This window comes from Buteo buteo, chromosome 9, assembly GCF_964188355.1.
Source record: "Buteo buteo chromosome 9, bButBut1.hap1.1, whole genome shotgun sequence".
Classification (NCBI taxonomy): Eukaryota; Metazoa; Chordata; class Aves; order Accipitriformes; family Accipitridae; genus Buteo; species Buteo buteo.
In genome coordinates this window covers 4121350-4140875 of record NC_134179.1, presented here as the reverse complement: position 1 = coordinate 4140875, position 19526 = coordinate 4121350, and the positions used below count along the sequence as shown (strand labels likewise).

At 49.2% G+C, this 19526-nt stretch overlaps 1 protein-coding gene across 1 annotated transcript in view; it reads right to left on the bottom strand.

Moving 5' to 3' along the window:
* The window catches only part of KIRREL3 (kirre like nephrin family adhesion molecule 3), a 141220-nt gene that overhangs the window by 79751 nt on the left and 41943 nt on the right, over nt 1-19526 (bottom strand). Inside the window, 2 exon segments of the mRNA XM_075034913.1 lie at nt 16516-16665; nt 18468-18617. Of these exon segments, the coding sequence (XP_074891014.1) occupies nt 16516-16665; nt 18468-18617 (300 nt within the window).

Below are 19526 nucleotides of genomic sequence, written 5' to 3'. Positions count from 1 at the left end.
TTTAATAAGTCAGCATTCGCCACGGAGGCTGCAATTGCTATGTAATCACCCGGTGTATCATAAAAGACTTTCTCTGCTAATTGTTAGCAGGAACCGGAGCTATTCTGCGGCAGGTATGGGACTGCAAAGAGAGATAATTATAACCAGATCTAATTAGTAATTATAACAGACCTCTCCTAGAAATTGTTTTTTACTTAAATATTCCCCCAGTTCTCCTAACAGACTTCGGTGCTGCTGCCAGGAGCGCAGTGGGTCGCACACCGCCGCCGCGCTGGGACAAGGAGCGGGTGCCAAGCCTGGCACCCAGGCTGCTGGGTCCCTGGACCCACGTCCTCACCCCAGGACATGACGGAGAGCCTCAGCGCTGGTTTCTACGCGAGGGAAGGGAGCAGGGAAAAAATGCAGTGAGGCAGAGCTGAGACAGGAGAGGGTGCTCTCACCGCAGCAATGGAGGCAAGGAGGGAAACGCAGTGTCCTGGTGCTGGGGGGGACTTGCAGGGTGAGGAGTCCTGCTGCCTCCCCCCAGAGTTTGCAATGGCAGCAGAAATCAGATAAGGTGTAGAGGAGACAGGAAGAATAGGAGACAGGCTATACAGAAAGCTGGGAGATGGGTGGCGATGGCTCCAATTTCATTTCTCAGCCGTGTGAATGGTCACAAACCCCCCGAACCTCTCCTGTGATACAGCTCCTGCCTCCAGGAGAGAGCCCGGGGCTCCTGGCCACTGAGACACACCATAGCACATCACAGGAGATGCCACACGGCAGCACGAGACATATCCAAGTCCAGGGAGGCAAATGGGGATATGCACACCCAGGGTGGCAATTTTCAAGGCAGGTGGGCTTGAAAGAAATGGTTTCTTTCCGGTGGAGGTCTTGCTCAAATCAGTCTTTTTTTCAGTTCATTTGTAGCAAAATCCTTCATTCTAAAAGAGAAACCTTTCAAACCTCTGCAATTTTAATCTTCCATCCTTCTTTGCATCCATTCAAAGGTAACTTTCAACAACACTAGGAAGCAAAGTACCTCTGAGTCCTGCCTGGGGAGCTGAGACAGAAAGCCACAGAGCCAGAAAACGGAGCAGCCCTATCTGAGGAGCCTGTGCACAGAAATCATTGCTCCGGATCTCATGGGAGGTTTCCTGAGCTTGTAAACCCTCCATCCAGCTCTCCCAGAGGCATCACCCAGAGCAGTGGGTGCTCCCTGTCCTCCCCACCCGAGCACCGTCCTGCTGTGCACATCCTGGTGCTGCCTGTTGGGGGCTGAAGCCCTGGTACCACCCGATGTGCTTTGGAGGAAGGAAGGAGGATACGCGCAGCTCGACCTTTGCAGCATGGTCAGGCATGACTTTGCTGCAGATCTCCCCAGATCTTTTTTGGTGCAACCTCAGAAACTAAGCAAAAAAAAAAGTATCAACAAGCGGGCAACCTTAGTGATGGAGAAGGGGGAAATGTCCTAACATGGTCCCTTCTGCAAAAGCAGGGCTGAAAGAAACTAGGAGTAATTAAACACAGCTAGCTGAAAGATGGACTGGATGGCCTAAAAGAATTTCATCTCTGAAATCTAGGCTCTAATTACTGGGCCGCACCGATTTTGAGCCATATTAGCCTAAGCTGATTCACTATTTTTTAATCTAGTTATTTCCTCCCAAGCAGAGCCATCTCCAGGGGGCTCGCTTGGGCAGCAGAGTTAGCTCACAGCTGGGTATGGTCTAACTAGGCCAGCACTGCGGGACTTCCTTACGATTTTTTTTTTTTCCTGCAAGTTTCACTATCATTCCCGGCAGGGAACACCCGCAGACAGAAATGTGTGCATGACACACGTGCGTGCATGGTGGGGGGGAAACCACCGCGTGAGGAGCAAGAGGGAGCAGGATGTCACCAGGGCAGAGGCAAGGCCAAGGGGATGCATGCGATGCTGGGAGCAGACTGGGACCAGGCTCTGGGCTTGCAGATAAAGTCAGCTGGAAGGGAGACAAGGATGGAGACACATGTGCTCCTAGGAAGAAGGTGGAGCCCCTGGAGAGACCTGGGAAGGGGTGGGTGAAGGACAGCTGGTAACGTCTAGGTTGCTGAAAAGCATCCCTTACCGAACTGCTTTGCAGATCCCTGAGCTGACCTGCTAGGAGGGACCACACGCTGGCCAGCCTGGCTCCCCGTCCCATGGCGAAGCGGGCAACTGGGAGCAGTCCCTGCGTTTCTGCTGCAAGCAGAGGGCTTTCTTGCTCCAACAGCGAGCGAGCGACTCAATCACTACCCTGAGACGCATACGGGAGGAAGGGGAGTGCATGTTAACAGCACGAATTGCAAAGCAAGGCACAGAGGCTCATCAATCCCCTACTGCCGCTGCGCGAGAGAGATGCTAATCCAAGAGCGTGATGCCAATCCAAGAGCACGATGCTAATCCAAGAGCGCGATGCTAATCCAAGAGCACGACGCTAATCCAAGAGCGCGATGCTAATCCAAGAGCGTGACGCTAATCCAAGCAGTGTAGAGGCACATTTTCTTAATCCAGAGCGCTGTCCCCAAAGAGAGCAAGCCTGTCCGGGGCACATCACTACGATTCAGCTGCCGACTCCCGGCACGCTCGTTGTGTGTGGATGGAGAGAGACCCGCCACCTTCGACACGCTCCGCATCCCGCCGCCTTATTGCCATGGTTCCCACCTCTCTAATCAAGGCTGCTTGCTCTGAGACGGCGCTGACCTTGATACCTTCCAGTTCGAGGCCGCTCTATGGCAAAGTGATTCAATTAAGCCCTGGTTCACAGAGAGTGCTAAAAAAGAAGGGGGAGAGGGGGAAAAAAAAAAAAAAAGAGCCCAACACCAATAAAAAAAACACCCTCGTGAGAATAATTTTCTTCTATGGATTTTTAAGACCAGCGGCTGGAGAATCACTTTCTCGTTCTTGTGCTGTCTCTCCAGTCAATAAATAAGAGGGAAATAAAGGATTTCAGAGAAAATAGAATGCAGTCAAAAGGTAAATTGTGGTCTTAAAAGCCCCTAAGAGACTGTCACAGACTTTGAAATGTTTCCTAGTTTGAGACCATTTCTTCCTGACTACATGGTTTCCGCTCCTCAATTTGCATCTCTGGGAGGTAATCTTTAAAACTGATTTTCCCCTGGTTGCATTTCATCGGCAAAGAAACTAAACAGGCTGCTGCATTACAGTAATAACATCAACATTTCAGCCACCTTCGCCTTAATTATTTCTCTGTCTTGCCAACAGAACCAGTTAAACGAGATTTATATTTAGGTGGGGAGGAGGGGGGCCAAGTTGCATGTGTGTGTATGGGTAAGATAACCTAGAAAAACCGATTTCTCCCTTGTTATGCGTCACCAGCAGTAAAAAAAAAAAAACAAAACAAAAACAACCAAAAAAACCACAACCCCACAAGGTAAAAGGTTTGGGCCATTTAAGTAATAATAATGTCAGCATTTCACCTGTCTCTTGCTTAATTATTTCCTTCTCTCAGCTCCGCCACCTGAACCAGTTTAGATAAGATTTCGGTGCAGATAAGGAGGAAGAACCTGTACTCTCCGAAGCAGATAAGCCGCTTTTTCCAACAGAAAGAAAGAGAATACGGCACTAAAGCCTTCCTGCTGTCTACTCCAGGTTTATCAACAGCCTCTTAGCAAAAGTCTTGCCGCTAAAATCTTGTGAAGTTTTGCAAAATACTACCGGATAAGAGAAAAGCACTTGTAAAGACGAGAAAGGGAAGCTGGAGCATGCAAAGCAGCTCATCAGCATCCGTGTCCAGCCAACACACACTCGAGGTCACCCCAAAAAGCACCAGGGAGGGAGAAGCAGGGGTCTAGTTGATTACTGCCTGTGTTTAAGGAGAGCCTAGAGATTTTGGGAAGGTCTCCTTACCCATGCAAGGTGTCAAAGCTTCTGAGTTGGCTGCACTTGAAAGTTAGCCCCTTCAAGACCTCCTGCTCTGTCCTTTTAGGTGTCCCTCCCTTCCAAGACATGCACATCCACCTTTGTCCATCACGCAGGTGCTTCAGAACAAGGCTCGCTTGCCAGGATTAGCCAGGAGAAGATAGTACATAAAGTCCTCCGTGACCTTGCGGCCAGGGAAAGGAACTAGGTACAGAGAAGGGCTCTTGCATCGCTAAGGATGTGGGTCTGGCAAGCTAAGGGCTCCAGAGGGTTCGTATTGGGGTCCAGCCCTGCAGCGAAGCGCTGGATGCCGCGCGCCTGCCACTCGCTGCAGGCGCTTCCAGCTAAAACCTTGCCAAGCCACGTGTTCGCGGCTGCCAACGCGTGCCCAACACACCCGCAGATGGGATGCTCGCCCGTGTGCAAACATTTACAAACACCTTGAGCGACTCGCGAAGACACGGCAGGTTGCTGGAAGCTGTCCATCCGCAGGAAGGAGGCGCGGCATCACGGAGAGAGGGTTTGGTTCAGCGGGAGATGCTGCCGTGAGCGGCGAGGGAGACGATGGGATGCTCTTGGCTGCTCTGCACCGTGCAACACCAATAGTGCCCCAGAGGAACACTTTAAAAGTAAAAGAAACAGCTCTCTGGATAAAAAGCTGGGAGTCTCTCTGTTTCTCCACTTGTACTGCAGAGCCTATTTTTATTATACAATTTCCACCCTTCAGTGGCTCAGATGTTTTGCCTGCATTTCGTTGCTGATCCCCAAGCCAATCCTCAGAACAATATTTGCTCAGGATTTTGTGCGCGTGTGGCTTCTTTTCTTTTCTTTTTTTTTTTAATAAATTCAGGGTGGGTAAAAACTTTCCCTCTTTCTTGATTTACAACGGGCTGAGGAGTGATCATGCACGTTTGTGCAAGAAGTCAAGAGAGTAGAGAATGAGGAGCGTGCATTTCTGGGCCATGATGCATGTGCAGGGGAGAGGAGAGCCCTTGCTTGCAGGCAGGAGGGAAGGGTGCTTGTACCTGTGTACTACCTGCTGGCTCATGAAGGGTGAGAAAATTCCTCCAGAAATTGCCACCCAGCTTCATGCTCTCCCTTATCATCCCCAACCTGCCAGCTCTCCAACCCAGGGGAAGCTAATAGGATGCTCCTGCTTCAGACCACAACAGCGGGGCTAGATTCAGCCCCGTGCCTCTTCCCGCAGAGCCGCCCTGCTGCCTGCTTACGCTTACAAGCTCCTTCAGCTTCCCTTTGCCTGGCCTTGCCTTCCCACCCTGCCTCGCGTCTGATTATATTGGGTCTGCATGTGTAAGTACAGCCTCCTGCCATCCTAATCATCTAAAGTGGCTATTTGAATAACAGTTGTTGGTGCCTGTAGTTTCCTGTAATTTCCAAAAGGAAACAAATCCATGCAGACTGCAATTTTGCGCCTATGAATTTTGAATGAATATCTCTAAGAGCCTCAATTTCTCTCTCCCTTCCTTCCTCCCCTCCCCTGCCTCCTAGACCCAGCTGAGCGAGATGCTGCCACCAAAGGGGCTCGACCGAGGGGCTCCTTTCCGGGGGTGGATGTTGGGCTAGTGAGGCTCGATGCCTCCTAGGAGAGACGCTGGCATTCATCTGGTGAAGCCCGGTGCCACCGGCAGAGCTCGCTCGCTCAGGGAGCTGGAGGAGGAAGGCGGCTGGATTGCACCCAACCCATGGGAGACCTGCTCCACGGCAGGATGAAGCAGGGCATGGAGGCAGAACCATCTTTCAAGCTTCAGGTGTTAGGATTTTTCCTACGTTGCCACCTCCAAACTAAGCTTGGGAGGTCCTTCTCTATCCAGCTCTGATGGTACCTGCCCTTTAGAGATACCGCTGCTGGCCAAACTCTTCACCTTCTAACCCAGAGCAGCTGTAAGAAGTCTCTCCTCCAGAGTTGATTTCCATGACAGCGACAGTCCCTATTTATAACCTTCTCCCTTTTAAGTTTCCCCTCCTGTTCTGCTGCGTGCAGTTTTATGACAGTGAGGGTTCTCCTTTTTATGACATTGTTGCTTTTAAAGTGTTTTTATCACCTGGTTTTATTACAGAATTACCGTACAGCACCCCAAGTGCCATAGCAGTGAGGAGGGAGAGCGGTTCTGGAAATGCAGCAACTCTTTCCTGAACAGCTTGCTGCCTCGCCGGGGAAGTGGCTGTGATTTGGTGATGGATGGAGTGCTTGTTATCCAGTATATTTTTATCCATAGATATATAAAGCACTTTGTGATCCCAATGGATACAAGGCACTATATAAATGTAAATCATTATCATTATCATTAAATACCTTCTGTATCTTTTAAACCTACCAGTTGGAATCAAATACATACAGGGCAGCTGGTATCTGGGCTTTTGCTGGCGAACCAAATGCAAGAGGTGTGATTTTTGTCTTTGTTAGCAATTAAATGTGATATCCAGAAAGACTTTATTTTCCCATTGCAATTTTTCATGCTGCCTCCGATTTGAAAGTCACTTCTCACCCACCATGAGAAATCTCTGCAGACTTCCCTAGCAACAGCCTGAATAAGAAACAGCCACCTTGGGTACGCGGATGCTCCCCGGACTATCCGAACCCATCGCAAGCTGTCCGGCATACATCCCCGCTGAATTACCGTGAGTTAAGGACAGTAAGAGGATCCCTTGTGTGCCGCTGGGTCACAGGGAGGAGACTTCATTTTCTACATGATTTATGACTCAAAGGACAATATAGACACTTGTCTCCAAAACTATGACTCTGCAGCATTTCTACTTGGCCGCTGCCCAACCCCAGAAATAACTGACTGCACAAAACCTCTTGGATGTCATCCACATCGCAGCCGTAACCGCAGTGAATACAGGGTACGAGGCAGATCATGTTTATAACCCAAAGTTTCCTGTTTCTGCTTCACCCCAGCCCTTTTTTCCTTTCTTTAAGGGAGGGATCTGAGCCTGAAGGACTCACTCAAGGTCGCGCATGGAGGCTTTGGCAGCACAGAAATGAACCCGAGACTCGTGTGTTTCTATCCGGGCCATAAATCACCAGATTCCCTTTCTGCCCATACAGCCAGGAGGACAAGCCAAGCAGGCAGCACACTGGGTGCCCCTTCCCCGGTTTTCCCACCAGTGCTGAGCCCGTATTTTGTCGCTAAAGCCTGTCTTCCTTTCTGCATCTCCAGCAAAGCCACCTGGCCGCCAGCTACTGACAGCTCCTCCCCATGGGAACTCACCTCCAGCTGCATTACACCCAGTGCGATGCTTCCACTCCAGTTTCTGCTTCCCACACCCAGCTCGACAGAAGCCTTGGAAATACCAATCGCTTCATGGGTCACTGCCACTGCCAGAGAGCTGGCTGCACTGATGCCCCAGCATCATAGGGGCATAGGGAATCCACAGGGATTAACCCTATGGAAGCAGTGGGCAGCAAGGAGCAGATGCTGCTACAGTGGTGGGGACCCCGGGAGCCACATGTTTGGGAGTCAGGGGCTGAGTTTAAGCTGAAAGGCATCAGCGCACTTCCCAGGGAAGGACGCTCCGTTGGCGTTTCCTAAAGGGAGATGACTGATGCAGAGCCAGGCTACTCTCAGTGATGTGATGAAGGGCAGGTCTTGGTCCCAGGTGCCGGGCACCAGCAGTCCCGAGCACCTGAAGGACTGGTACCCAACGATATTTCATTTCCACTGGTCATGACAAGCGGAAGGGATAGAGTTGGAAACCTCTGATGTGTCACAGGTCTGAGTCCTGACCTTTAATCCATGTCCCTACTAACCTGCAAGCAGTGACTTAAAAAGGTTTTGCAATATTTAAAGGAATAAGGTTTTTCCTAGTTCCTGAGTTCTGCCCCCCCCCCTTTTTTTTTTCATTTTCCCCAGCCTCTCATAAGTTGCAGTCTCTTGCTGCCCAGGGGAGATCTTCCATTTAGCTACATTTTCCTTTCTCATTTCATGCTGTAATGGAGATTCATCATAGGTGTTAAATCCATAATTTGCCGTGAATCCCTTGTCTCTTTCTCCGCAGAGGTCAGAGTTGAGCACGTTAGAGGAACCCGATAGCGTAGCTTCATGCCTGGCCCCTGGGGAGAAAGCCTCAGCCTAATTCCCAGGAGCAGGGAGGAGGTGGGAGAGAGGAGTCCTGAACGGGTCATCCAATGCCATATCCATGCTTGCCACCTGAAGTGGTCCCTCATCTATGATTTATCACCTGAAGTAATCCCTTTAGGTACTGTGCATTTACAGCTGTGTCTGGGGTACTGCCTTCTACACCTCACCGTAGCTCAGCACCCACATCACCGCCCAGTACTGCAAAACCAAGCCACCTACTCGTGAATTATGAAACTACTCATCTCACAGCAGCTTCTAACACCAGCCTTGGCAAGGGCTGCATGGAACCCGCAGCCAAAATTCTTTGCACACCCCAGTAAGGAAGCACGGGCCTAAGGCAGGCTCTTGGGAAGCAGCAGGGTGGTTGCTGTCATCCCAAACAAACTAAAGATGTCTGCACGGTCAAGTCCTGATTTGAGGATGCCAGGCACCTTTTAACGTCAAAAAAGAGTAATAGCCCCTTCCAGGGGGCCATTTGTCCAACCTCTACCTTGGCATGAGGTGAATATCCTGGGGCAGGGGAAGTTATTTGCCATCAATTACAAAGGACACCCACAGGTCAATCATTAAGACGCAGCTATCCAGTTTTGAAGCCCAAGCTGAGCTAAAAGGAATGCTGCAGCCCCAAGGCCATCCCAGTCCTACCATCAGATGGGAAGCTGATATCCATCAGGCACACTGACAGGTGCATCAAAAGCAAACACTGCTTGGAAATGTCAGGAACAGGTAGCACTGCGACGGAATAGTAACAAGAAGAGAGATTCCTCACCGGCTTCACCAACCCTTTCTCCACCGCGACCTGGGGAGGATGCTGGTTGCAGCTGGGAACTGTGCTAGGAAGCCTGAACTGTATCACAGCTGGCAGAGCAGCTCAGAAACAGGCCCAGCAGGCGAAAGGCTGGGAAACACTGAAAGGAGGGGGGAAAAAAGCAAGACGTGCAAAAAGCAACCCAAGATAGGGTTGGCAAAGCTCTCGGACCCAAGCAAACATCTCTCCAGGCTGGTCACAAGCAGAGAGCTGGGGTGGGCGGGCAGGCTCCAGCAGGAACATCTCAACAGCTGCTTTGTGCATCCTCTCCCGAAGCATTTTCTCTGCTTTTGCGGCTGGCCCTGCCCCTGCCGAGCCTCGGGTTCATTTTTCATTAGGGGGGATCGATAAGAAAGCGGGGGCTGTCGCTCAGGTGATGTCACGCTTCGAGGGCCTCATTCTTCTCTGCCAGCTGACAAGGGGAGAGGGAGTCAATACTTTTGTCAGGTCACTAACAACCCACCAAGTTCCCAGCGGTGACAGATCCCCCGGCTGAGCCACCAAGCGCAGCCCGAACGCGTAGTGCTGCAATCTATATCGCATCTGTACGTGCATGCGTGAGAAGCAGAAAAGGAGCTGCTGCGTGTACGTATAATGCAGATACAGAGGAGCGCGGGTAGGATGCAGATGGGGAGTTTTGTCTTGATTGGCAAGAGGGAGAAATGCATGTAGGTGTGCAAAGCAAAGAGAGGTTTGCACGTGCGCTGGGTTTGTTTGCGCGATGCAGAATGCAAGGTGTCGGCGATCCAAAAGGGCATAAAGGAGAATAATCTCCCCCGTCGACAGGCACTGCATGGAGCAGGAGCCATCTGATGCAATGTATGATGCAAAGGGGAAAGGCCCGTGTGACGCGCTGGCTCCCAGATGCCTTATGCAAACTGGGGAGGACTGGGGGGTGAGATGCAGAGAGGTTCATGCCCGGAGCAGGAGGTGGCGCAGATGTAATAATACAAGTGATGAGCACAGCAGGATGGAAGGATTTTGACGCATTGCAAGCACCCCCCACCCCATTTCATGGCAACTTCACAGCCACCATAGCCGGGAGTAATTGCTCACGGCTCCTGTGCGAGGGGCAGGGAGGCGGGCAGAGCCAGCAAGAGGGGCTGGGAAGAGGTAAAGGGATGCAGCCACCACTGCCTCTGAAGGGATGACAGAGAATCGGGAAGGCTTTTTATCAGCTCTGTGTGCTCTGCATCCATCAGTATGGTACGAACCAGCAGATTCTGCATAGAGAAGCCAAATGCTTCACGTTCGATAAAACCACGGGTCAGGCCCCCCCTGCATCGAGACAAGAAATCACAGATTGGCGCAAGAACCCTAGCATTAATCATTTCTAACTGTGTCTCTTCCTATTTACTCTGTGGTCCTTGAGTCTTCAGCATTCAGGTAGGAATGCTGTTGCGGCTTTGAGGATATAAGCAAAGTGAAGTTTGATGGGAGAGGTGGTATCTGCTGGTAGGCCAAGTGCTACAGTTCAAAGAAAACAGACGGGCTTCCAGGCACACAAATCTTCCTTCAGGATTTGAGCCTGGCTCTGTGGTGCTGAAGGCTAGCTGTTAATTTACGTACAGAACCAAGAAAACTCTCGTGGTATCACCTAACCCCAGGGCCCAGGGCTTTAAGAAAACATGAATTTTGCAAGACTGCTCAAGAAATGGTGTGAGCCAATAACACCGGACCTGGGTTTGAGGGAACAGAGGCAGCATCTGCCTAGTGCTGGCCTGGCCCAGATGAACTTCCCTCCGTGCAATTACACACCAGCCACTGCTTAGATACAGCCCTGTCCTGTTGGGAAGGAATAGGTTTGTCATTTTTAATGCATTTTATGAATATATATATATATTTTTAATTTCCTGGTCATGCAGTGGCATATTAACTGTGCCTATTGGACTGGGACAGGCTTTACGCCCATCAGGGTGCTGTCACAAGCAGCGTGCAAACTGGGCCATCTTTGCAAAAGCTCCGGGTTTCCCAGTGACTACTGGGAAACTCCCTCCAGGGTCCTTATGGAAGTAGCTTTTCACATTTTCATGGTGATTAGGCACACCAAGCTACTCCCTGTCTTAGCAGCTCTACAACCACAAGGCAAAAGCAGCAGAGTGGCGGGTATATATTTAATGTGAAACAAACCCCTTTCTTAGCTTCCCACTCCCCATATTTGTGTAATTGGAAAGTCGTTATGCTACAGCAATAAGGCTGGCAGAGCCTGAGGCCAGAGGACATGTCCCATGCAGCATTTCACCCTAGTACACACAGCCAGCTAAGATGTGCTTAATGGGGATGCAAGTGAATCAATTTTGCTTGTCTCCTTCAAAGTAAGGAGAGCAGAGCTCATGCGGATGCTGCCCTGCTATCCTCCTCCAGACAGGCAGGGTGCAAACCCCTCTGAAATGGGGGAAAGAAGAACACTTACCAACGCCCAGGTGAAACCCAGCTTGGGAAGACCCATCTCTAGAGCTGAGTTTTTAGCATACGGTACCTCTTTTTGATCTGTTTTTCCAGCTATAGACCGCACAAGGCAGATGTTGCCTTTCACCCTGAATTCGTACAGCACCAAGCACCTCTGAGACCCTGGGTTTGCCCGGCTGGGTACGGTCAAGCCTGTGGAGATACCTTCCCACCCCAGGAGCCACGCAGGGCTGCCGGCAAGGAAACCCATCCACCCTCTGCTATCAAAAGGAGCCGGCTCAGAGCGCTGTAAACTTAAGCTGCTCAGACATGACATCAAATATTTAGGTTATTTGGGATTTGTGCTCGATTGTTTGATGTTTCTGTTTCATTCCCAGTAGACCCGGTTGCTATTTTGCCACTGAAAATATTCCCAGCAGAAAATGCAGCTTCGTGAAGACCCAAACTTTTTCAAGGAGAAGAGACTGTCTGGAAGAAAATGATCACATTTTCAACACTTCTTTTTTTTGTTCTGAATTGACATCCTGACTCTACATGCTGGTTTACGCTGAATTTTACATTCAGAGAATTGAGTTCTGTTAAAAAGTATGGGAAAAATACTTGAGATGGTTCCAGGCTGAACTGTTTATGGATTTGAAACATCACCTAGTCCACATTTTCTCATTGCAGCGTGGCATTACAAACAAATATTGAAAAATGGCCTTTCCCAGGCCATAGACTCTTTATTTTCTGATCAAACTCCGCTAAAGAGCAGGAAAGCTGGGAAACACAGATGTCTCAAGCTGCCAGCGATCATTTTGGTAATGGAAATAGCTTACTCTGCTCTGCAGGGGAGGACTGGGAAGACTCAGCTAGAAAGAGGATTAGAATAAAATAAAAACCATAAGATAAAAAGAGGAAAAGGGTTGTGATTGAATGTAAATGCACTTGACACCTAGGCGACCCTCCTCTTTTCCTGACCCTGGCCCATGCCGTCTTAAAAGACAGGAGCTCTCACTTCAAATTAACTTAATCTGTAGCATTAAATAATTCATGTTGATTTAAGAAAGCTTTATTTCTAATGGGACACACATGAAGGCAGAGTTAATATTAGAAGAGGCCGTGGAGGGGGAGGAGACAGGGAATTAAGACTATAAAAGGTGAATGTACAAGTTAATTGCCTATCAATTATTCACCCTAAGTCTCTGGAAGTAGCTCCCCTGCCTCCCCCCTCACACCCCCATGGCCCCCTTGTCCTGGTTCCTACCAGCATCTCTCCGGGACCAACGCTTTCCCTGTGCCGAGCTGCAGAGCTAGTGGTGTACCGGAGCTTGTACGGGACAGCCCGTGGCACAAGGCAGGGCATCTCGTGCTGGGGAGGACCACAGACCCGGATAGGCTTGGGATGCTCCTGCCAAGATGCCAATGAAGGAGAGCAACCCCGCTGCCATCCAGCTTCCCCAACACCTCGCCGTCCATCTGCTTCGCTTGACCTGGACCCCTCCACCCCCCCCGGTACCGCGGGTCCTGCCTACCCCTGGTCATCGCGGGCTGAGGCTTCGCAACGCCGCTGCCAGATCGGCACGGCGAGCCGGGGCTCCCCTCTTCCCCTCCCCTCTCCTTCCTCCCGGGGAAGCCAATGCGCTCTTCAAAGTTTCTCCTTGCTTGGCTGCCTTCGAGATCTGGGAACTCAACACTAATTAACGTGTCTGCAAATCCCAGCTCGGCTGGCGGGGCCTCAAATTCATTCACAGTCCCCCGAGTGCAGAAGGATCCACAAGCTAGCCCTCCGGCTCCTTAAACTACACGGCTGGCAGATGCATATTTTAACAACACACATCTGTTGGCTATATAATCTCTTGTATTTGCCCTCCCTGCTCTGAGCTTTGATGGAAGACCGGAGGGAACTCTCCAGTGGTTACAGCCAAAGTGTTTGCTTTGCAATTTCGCTCAATTGCTGTCTGATTTTATTTTTAAATTTCTCCAAGTCCTAATCAGGCTCTTACTTTATTTAATTAATACCCCAGCTTAGTTAAATAGATCATAAATTACGAAGCCCTGCCATTAAAGATGTACCAGGTAGCAAATAGCCCTCCAGTGGCTTCCCAAAGCCTGCCTGGCTCGGGCTCCCCTGCCAAAATGCCGCCCTGACATCCTTTGCTTGCAGAAAACGTGGATGCCTCCGTATCTCCCAAACCCCATCTCATCAGCTTTAGCAGCCACTGCCTTCCCTGCTGGGGCAGACGTCCCTAGGAGAGAGAGCAGCAGCTCATTCCCCACACAATTTGGGCAATGGTAAGAGGGAAAGCGAGGGAGACCTGGAGAAGGGGCTCCTTCAGCTTTGGGATGGGTTAGCCGGGCTCCCGAGCAGTATTTGTCCTTACAACTCTACAAATAAAAGGTTTTCCCCGATGCTGATGACACTAATAGGCTCCTGTGTTTGAATGTTTGGACTTCTAAGGCTATGGAATGATCTGTTCCACTACATTTAACCATGTAGATTTGAAAACAACGTGACAAAACCTTAAATATTTAATTAAAATATGGTGTAGCTCTGCATCTGAGCAGGGAAGTAGGAGGCATCAGCCCCATAAAGCTGTTGTCAGACATGAATGACAGCAGTTGGAAACTGAATTGGGAGGCATTAGGGGATTTCTTGATACCAAGGAAGTGGAAAAGCTGGCAAGAACGGACAAGGCAGCACCGACCCACGCAAAAAAACCCAGGCAAGGCATTTTCCAGAGGCAAGGCTGGGGTGTGATAGAATGGGATGGGGTTCCCCAGAACAGCCTCCAACTTCCCCAGCTGGATGACGAGTCCTTCGAGTGGTTGCAGCAGCAGCAGATGACAGGCTCCCAGCCACGAGAGCCTCCCGGCTCTGCTCTAGTTCTGACAAATCGTCTCCTCAAGAGCTGCGAGGGTTGCACGCAGATCCGGGGACTGCTTAGGGATCCTCTCCTGCCTAGGTGATGCCTGCAGCCTCAGGTGAAGTTGGGCAGACTGGGATGAAGAAATGCCCCATAAGCATCTTCTTCAAATGAGGCAGCTCAGGTAGACTGTTACGTCCCTTCCTAACCCAGCGAGATTAAATCTGGGAGACCCATGTCCCTCCAGAGATGGCTGCTTAGCTCGCGATTAACCAGGCTTGTCGAGTTGGCACACGCTAGATCCAAAGAGGAGAAACGTCTGCACAGCTGGTGGCATTACATATCTGTAACCACCAAAAACATCTCTCCATTTTCCTGTACAAACACGCGCTTTGCCTCTCCCTAACGTACACTAAGTTTAGCTTGACGCACTGCATGCTGTAACCGTCTGTCAGGAGCCAGTGCTAGCTCTTAGCACGTGGGGTGTTGGAAGTATCTACTCTTAATGTGCCATTTCTATTCCCCTCCATTGGGCTGGCTAAAACGCAGATCACAGACCACCTGTGGCAACGTCTGCCTTTGCTCCAGTGCGGCAGGACACGCCATCCTACCGCAAAGGTATCAAAGTGCGAGCTGCTGACCGCTAACGACCTTCCAGCCTCTTTCCCAGGGTGTAGATTATCACTCGTGCCTCCCCAACCGGCCTTCAAATTTCCCCAGAACATCTGCATAAATACATCTCAAGTGAAAGATGTGCTACTGACAGGTTGCAAAGCCCCATTTTCTTATCGATTGGGTTTAAGTTGAATGCGCAATAACTTAAATTTTCTTAAAAGGAAAACACTCTGCAAATATAAGTCGCTGAACATCTTAGGTAAATGTACCAATTAGCAAATACCATGTATATTCACACAAACATTAACTACCATCTATTTGACACATTCCGTAACCCCAAAGATAATAACGATTTCCTTTTGATCCATAAAAAACATCACTCTGCTCAATCAACGCTTTGCAACAGCTCTGAGCTCTGACGTACGCCTGTGCGCCCTGGGACTAAATTAGTTTTGAAATCTTTAGTTCTAATTAAATAACATTATTTCTTTTGTCTGGCTCCAGCAACATATTCTGCCTTCACAACAGAAGGAGGGAGCCCAGGCGAAGGAGGGGAAGGCGACACAGCTTGCAGAAGTTGTTGGTAAGCGAGAAAGCCCCCCTGACAGCCATGCTCCGCTTTCCGATTCATTTGCAGGCTTCTTTCATGTATGGGCACATGTCAGAGCTCGGAGCAGCTGCAAAGGGTTGATTGAGCAGAAGGATGGATCAAAAGAAAATCATAATTATCTTCGGGGTCAGGGAAGGAAGAGATGGCAGTTGCGTAAGTTTGGGGGGTAGGGTACTTTGTAGGGTGGCGAAGAGAGAAAAACAAATGCAGGGGAAATTACAAACCAGAAATTAGAACTCATTTTTGCAGTGGTGCGCAGGCTTCAATAAGGTGCACCTTCAACCAGAACTAGTACCTTAATTCACTTTTTTTGGCTACTTAAGACTAATCAGCGTTGCTCTGACTAAAAGCATTAAACCTCTTTGTTTGGAACTTTTTTAAAAGAATTTTTTTCCCTAAAAATTCACCAGGAAAAAACCAGCAAGGAAAGAACAAATCCAAATGTCGATTTAAACAAATATGGAAATAGTTTCACTTTGGGGGTTGAATAATCAGGATGTATCTGAGACCAATACAGACTGGGTTTTGTCCATGCTTTTCAAGAAAACCACCATTTTCATTAACTTCTCTGAAGCCACATACATTCTGGGAAGTCTCACTGATGCAGCCTGCCTTTTCCCAGCACTCCTGATAAGCACTCACAACCACTTTGCCAGCCTGCCAACAAAGCCCTTTACCTTCGCCAGTGCTACTCTCCCATTTCCCACCCAGAAAAGGTCTCTACAAGATGTTGGGAGCCATCTCCTATTTGCAATCCCATGCAACATCTTCCTATGTTGGTCATGGGAAAGATTAATTACTGAGAAACGCATGATGACAAAACATATGTACGAAAATAGATAGTATGAAGATAGTACAAAAACCAGCCCTTCCTCAAGTGGTAGCATCTTCCTGGTCATGCTGCAGCATTGCAGCAAGGGTAAGGCACTGATGGCACTGACACTTTTCACGTCCTTAAATTTATGCACGTACACTCTCGAATTGGCACTTATATTTGTAGAACTGAGGCACCAAACATTTTGTGCCTGTGTTACTCATCCCAGAATTGCTGTACTCCCTAAAGAGCTTCCTTTGCTACTGTTCGCAGGATCAAGATGCACCCCTGTTGCTCTTGCGATGGATTAGTTTCCAGTCCTCTTGATTTAGCAACAAAATATTTTGTCAAAAAGCCACTCAGTGCAACCGCGAGGACAAAAAAAAAAAAAAAAAGCAAATAAGTGCCAATATGACGGGGAGACAGCACTTACCGAGAACAGTCAGCCGGGCAGGTCTGGATCGGATGGCCGCTTGAATGGCCTGACATTCATAGACGGCGTCATCTTGCAGATCGGCTCTCAGGATTTTCAAGTGATGCTCTCCAGACAGATGGTCTCCTACGACCAGATAGCGCGGATAACCTGCAGAACGCAAAACATGAGTCAGGAGGCAGCTGGACTGACGAGCCCAAGGATGGGGAGTATATAGCGCAAGTCCAGAGCCCCAGCTGTCCCAGAGCAAATACCCAGACGCCAGGCAGCTTCTTCCCCTCCTGGGCAGCCAGCCCCAAAAGAGAGCGAGAGGCCTCCCAAATTCCAGAAAGAGACTGCAGGTTTTGCCCTAAGAGTTCAAAAAGGAGATGCTGATGAAGGTGCATTAGCTGCAATCCCTAGGAAAAGGGATTAGCCCTTCCACCAGGAAACCCACCACCTCCGGCTCCTCTGAGACCTGTCACAGGATTTCCTGAACTCCTTCAGTCAGCTGTGCACGTGCTTGTGGTGAAACACCGGAATGCTTCCACTGTTAGGTCTGCATAAAGGTTGGGCAGGGGTCTGCGGGGGTACTGAGAGCCCTGATCAGCCTGCCCTCAGTTTTGAGACATCTGAAGCACCACAGAAGGAAGGCTGCCATCACCCCATCCTTCCCTGTGCTGGTGATTAATGCACTGTGTAACGCAGGCAGCCTGGCACACTCTTTTGTTTTTGTTGTTTCGCAAGCTATCAACAGCAGGATTTGCTCTCCTGAACCGCAAGAAATACAAATGATGGGTTTGTTTGTATTTAGCTAATTAGATGACTGGCTGAGCTGGTATCATGCGAGCTGGCAGTTCCTCTTGCTTAAAGCAGCCCCAGCTCCGTTAATTGTGGAAGTCATTCACATAAGCTACATACTTCAGTGGAGCTGTTGTTACCCGTTCGCGTTGCAAGGTCTTGTATGGAAAGTTCAGCTCTCTAACGTATGTAAAAGTTGCGGCACAGAGCTTTGAAAAACAGTTGAAGAGGGGACTGCTCACTCAGGCAAGTCTGAGAAATGAGTAATTATACGTATTGAAAAAAAAAAAAAAGAAAAGAAAGGGCAGGCATTGCACTTTAGACAAGAGCGGGTCCACAGAGACCAAGAAACACAAATCCTCCCCTGGTTTCTGAACGCTGCTGCTGCTTGACTTGGAAAAAACCCCCTCAGGTCTCCTGTGCTCTGCAAAAGTTGAGCAGTGGCAATGTCACACGTGTACAACCTCTGCTGTACTCAGGGGGACAAGGCTGCAGCTCCTGGAAGGGCTCAGTGCCCTCCCAGGTTTCTGGCTTTCAGGCAAACGCTCTCCTTTAGTCATGTGAAACATTTCACTAAAAATTTAGTATTTTCCAGCAAAATACATAGAATAAACTGCATAACTTCTCCACTATTGTTCCAGAGCCTTTGCCAGTTGCAATAAACCTTCAATCACAATGCATGTGTGGGATTAAGTAACGCGAAGTCTGGGGAATTTTATTACCAAACTATAATTTGCCAAAAGTACAGCTTAAGGAAGCTACAAGTACTTGTGGGCTCCACCGGATTACCAAAACCACATTTGTCCAAAGCAAACAGAGACTTACTTTTTTTTTTTTGAGAATGTCAAAACAGACACTTTCAACATTTACCAAACATTTCAGCCTGCATTTTGGAAACGTGGTACTTGTTTCCAAGTCAGCCGAAACCAAAGCAAGGCTTTCCAAAGGGTCAGGTCACACCTGTGGGAAACCAACTGTTTTGTTTCAAGTCAGAGCGAAATAGGTTTTTGTTTATTCCAAGCTTCAGTACTTACGTTTGAGCCAGCTGGAAGGTTTTGTAGTTGAAATGAAAACACTCATTATTCTCAAAATAAGTGTTGTGGCTACATCTCACTGTTGGGCAGGGAGAGCTCCCATTTTCCTTGTTTAGGTAGGGTAGTATCGTGACTTACTTGAGAGATCCCGTCCGACTCCGAGGGCGAGCCCGTCTTTAATCCACAGCACGATGCCATTATACTCGGGGATGGCGCACAGCAGCGTCACGGGCTGCCCAGCGATCACTACCTGGTCCTGGGGCTGCTGCGTGAAGGAGGATGCTTGACCTGGAGAGGGGAACAAGAGAGAAAGAGGAGGCTGTCAGTTCTCAGGCAGTTTTCCACATGATGCAGCGCCCTGGGAGGCAACAGCCCAAGATGTTCCTGCCACAGCGCAAACCTGGGGCTGAATTCTGCAGCTCTTAATTATGTGATTACTTATTACCCCCTCATACACTCAGACAAAATTTTGCAACGTTTTTCCTCCCTGGGGAAAAAAATGATACAGCAAAGAGGTGCCAGGCATTTCCTCTAACTGTTTTATTCCAAATTGCAGTGTGAGTGTTTTAGCCATCACGATCAACAGATAGAAAAGCAGCAGGACTTCAGGAAGCAATAATTTTTTGTATTACACCTAATACAAGAGGACGTTGGTCCTCACCTTCTGAGTCTCGCTCCCACCTCGTGTGCTCTCAGGAATCAGGATGCACAGTTAAGAAACTCCTAGAAAACACGCAGGAGAACAACCGACTGCTGCTGTCCTCTCTTCTTCCAGAGTGTAACCTAAAGGTATTTGCTGGGAAGCAACAGCCCTGGCTCGGCGCTGCCTTTTGCCAAAGTTTCATCATCAAACTCGCAAGCCATCCAACCCTAATGAGCCAAGCTCTTAAGCGTGACACCTACCGCCTTGGTTGACACAGGTAGACTAAGCGTGGTGGTTTATCACCTCCCTCCTCACCCTTCCCCACTCTGAATGCTGCAATAACATTTCAAAGCTCTTGGGTCATCTCCTGCCACGGTGAGATGTCTCACACCTCAGGTGTGAGGTGAAGCTTCTCATTTTTAACAGAAAGTACTCTGATGCAGCATAACCTCTTTCACATCAGGGTTTGCCAAGTACTGGTATTATATTTTATTTTCACTCTTTGAAATACATCATTATTCTTTGACTTTACCATCACCTAAAAACATTCAAAG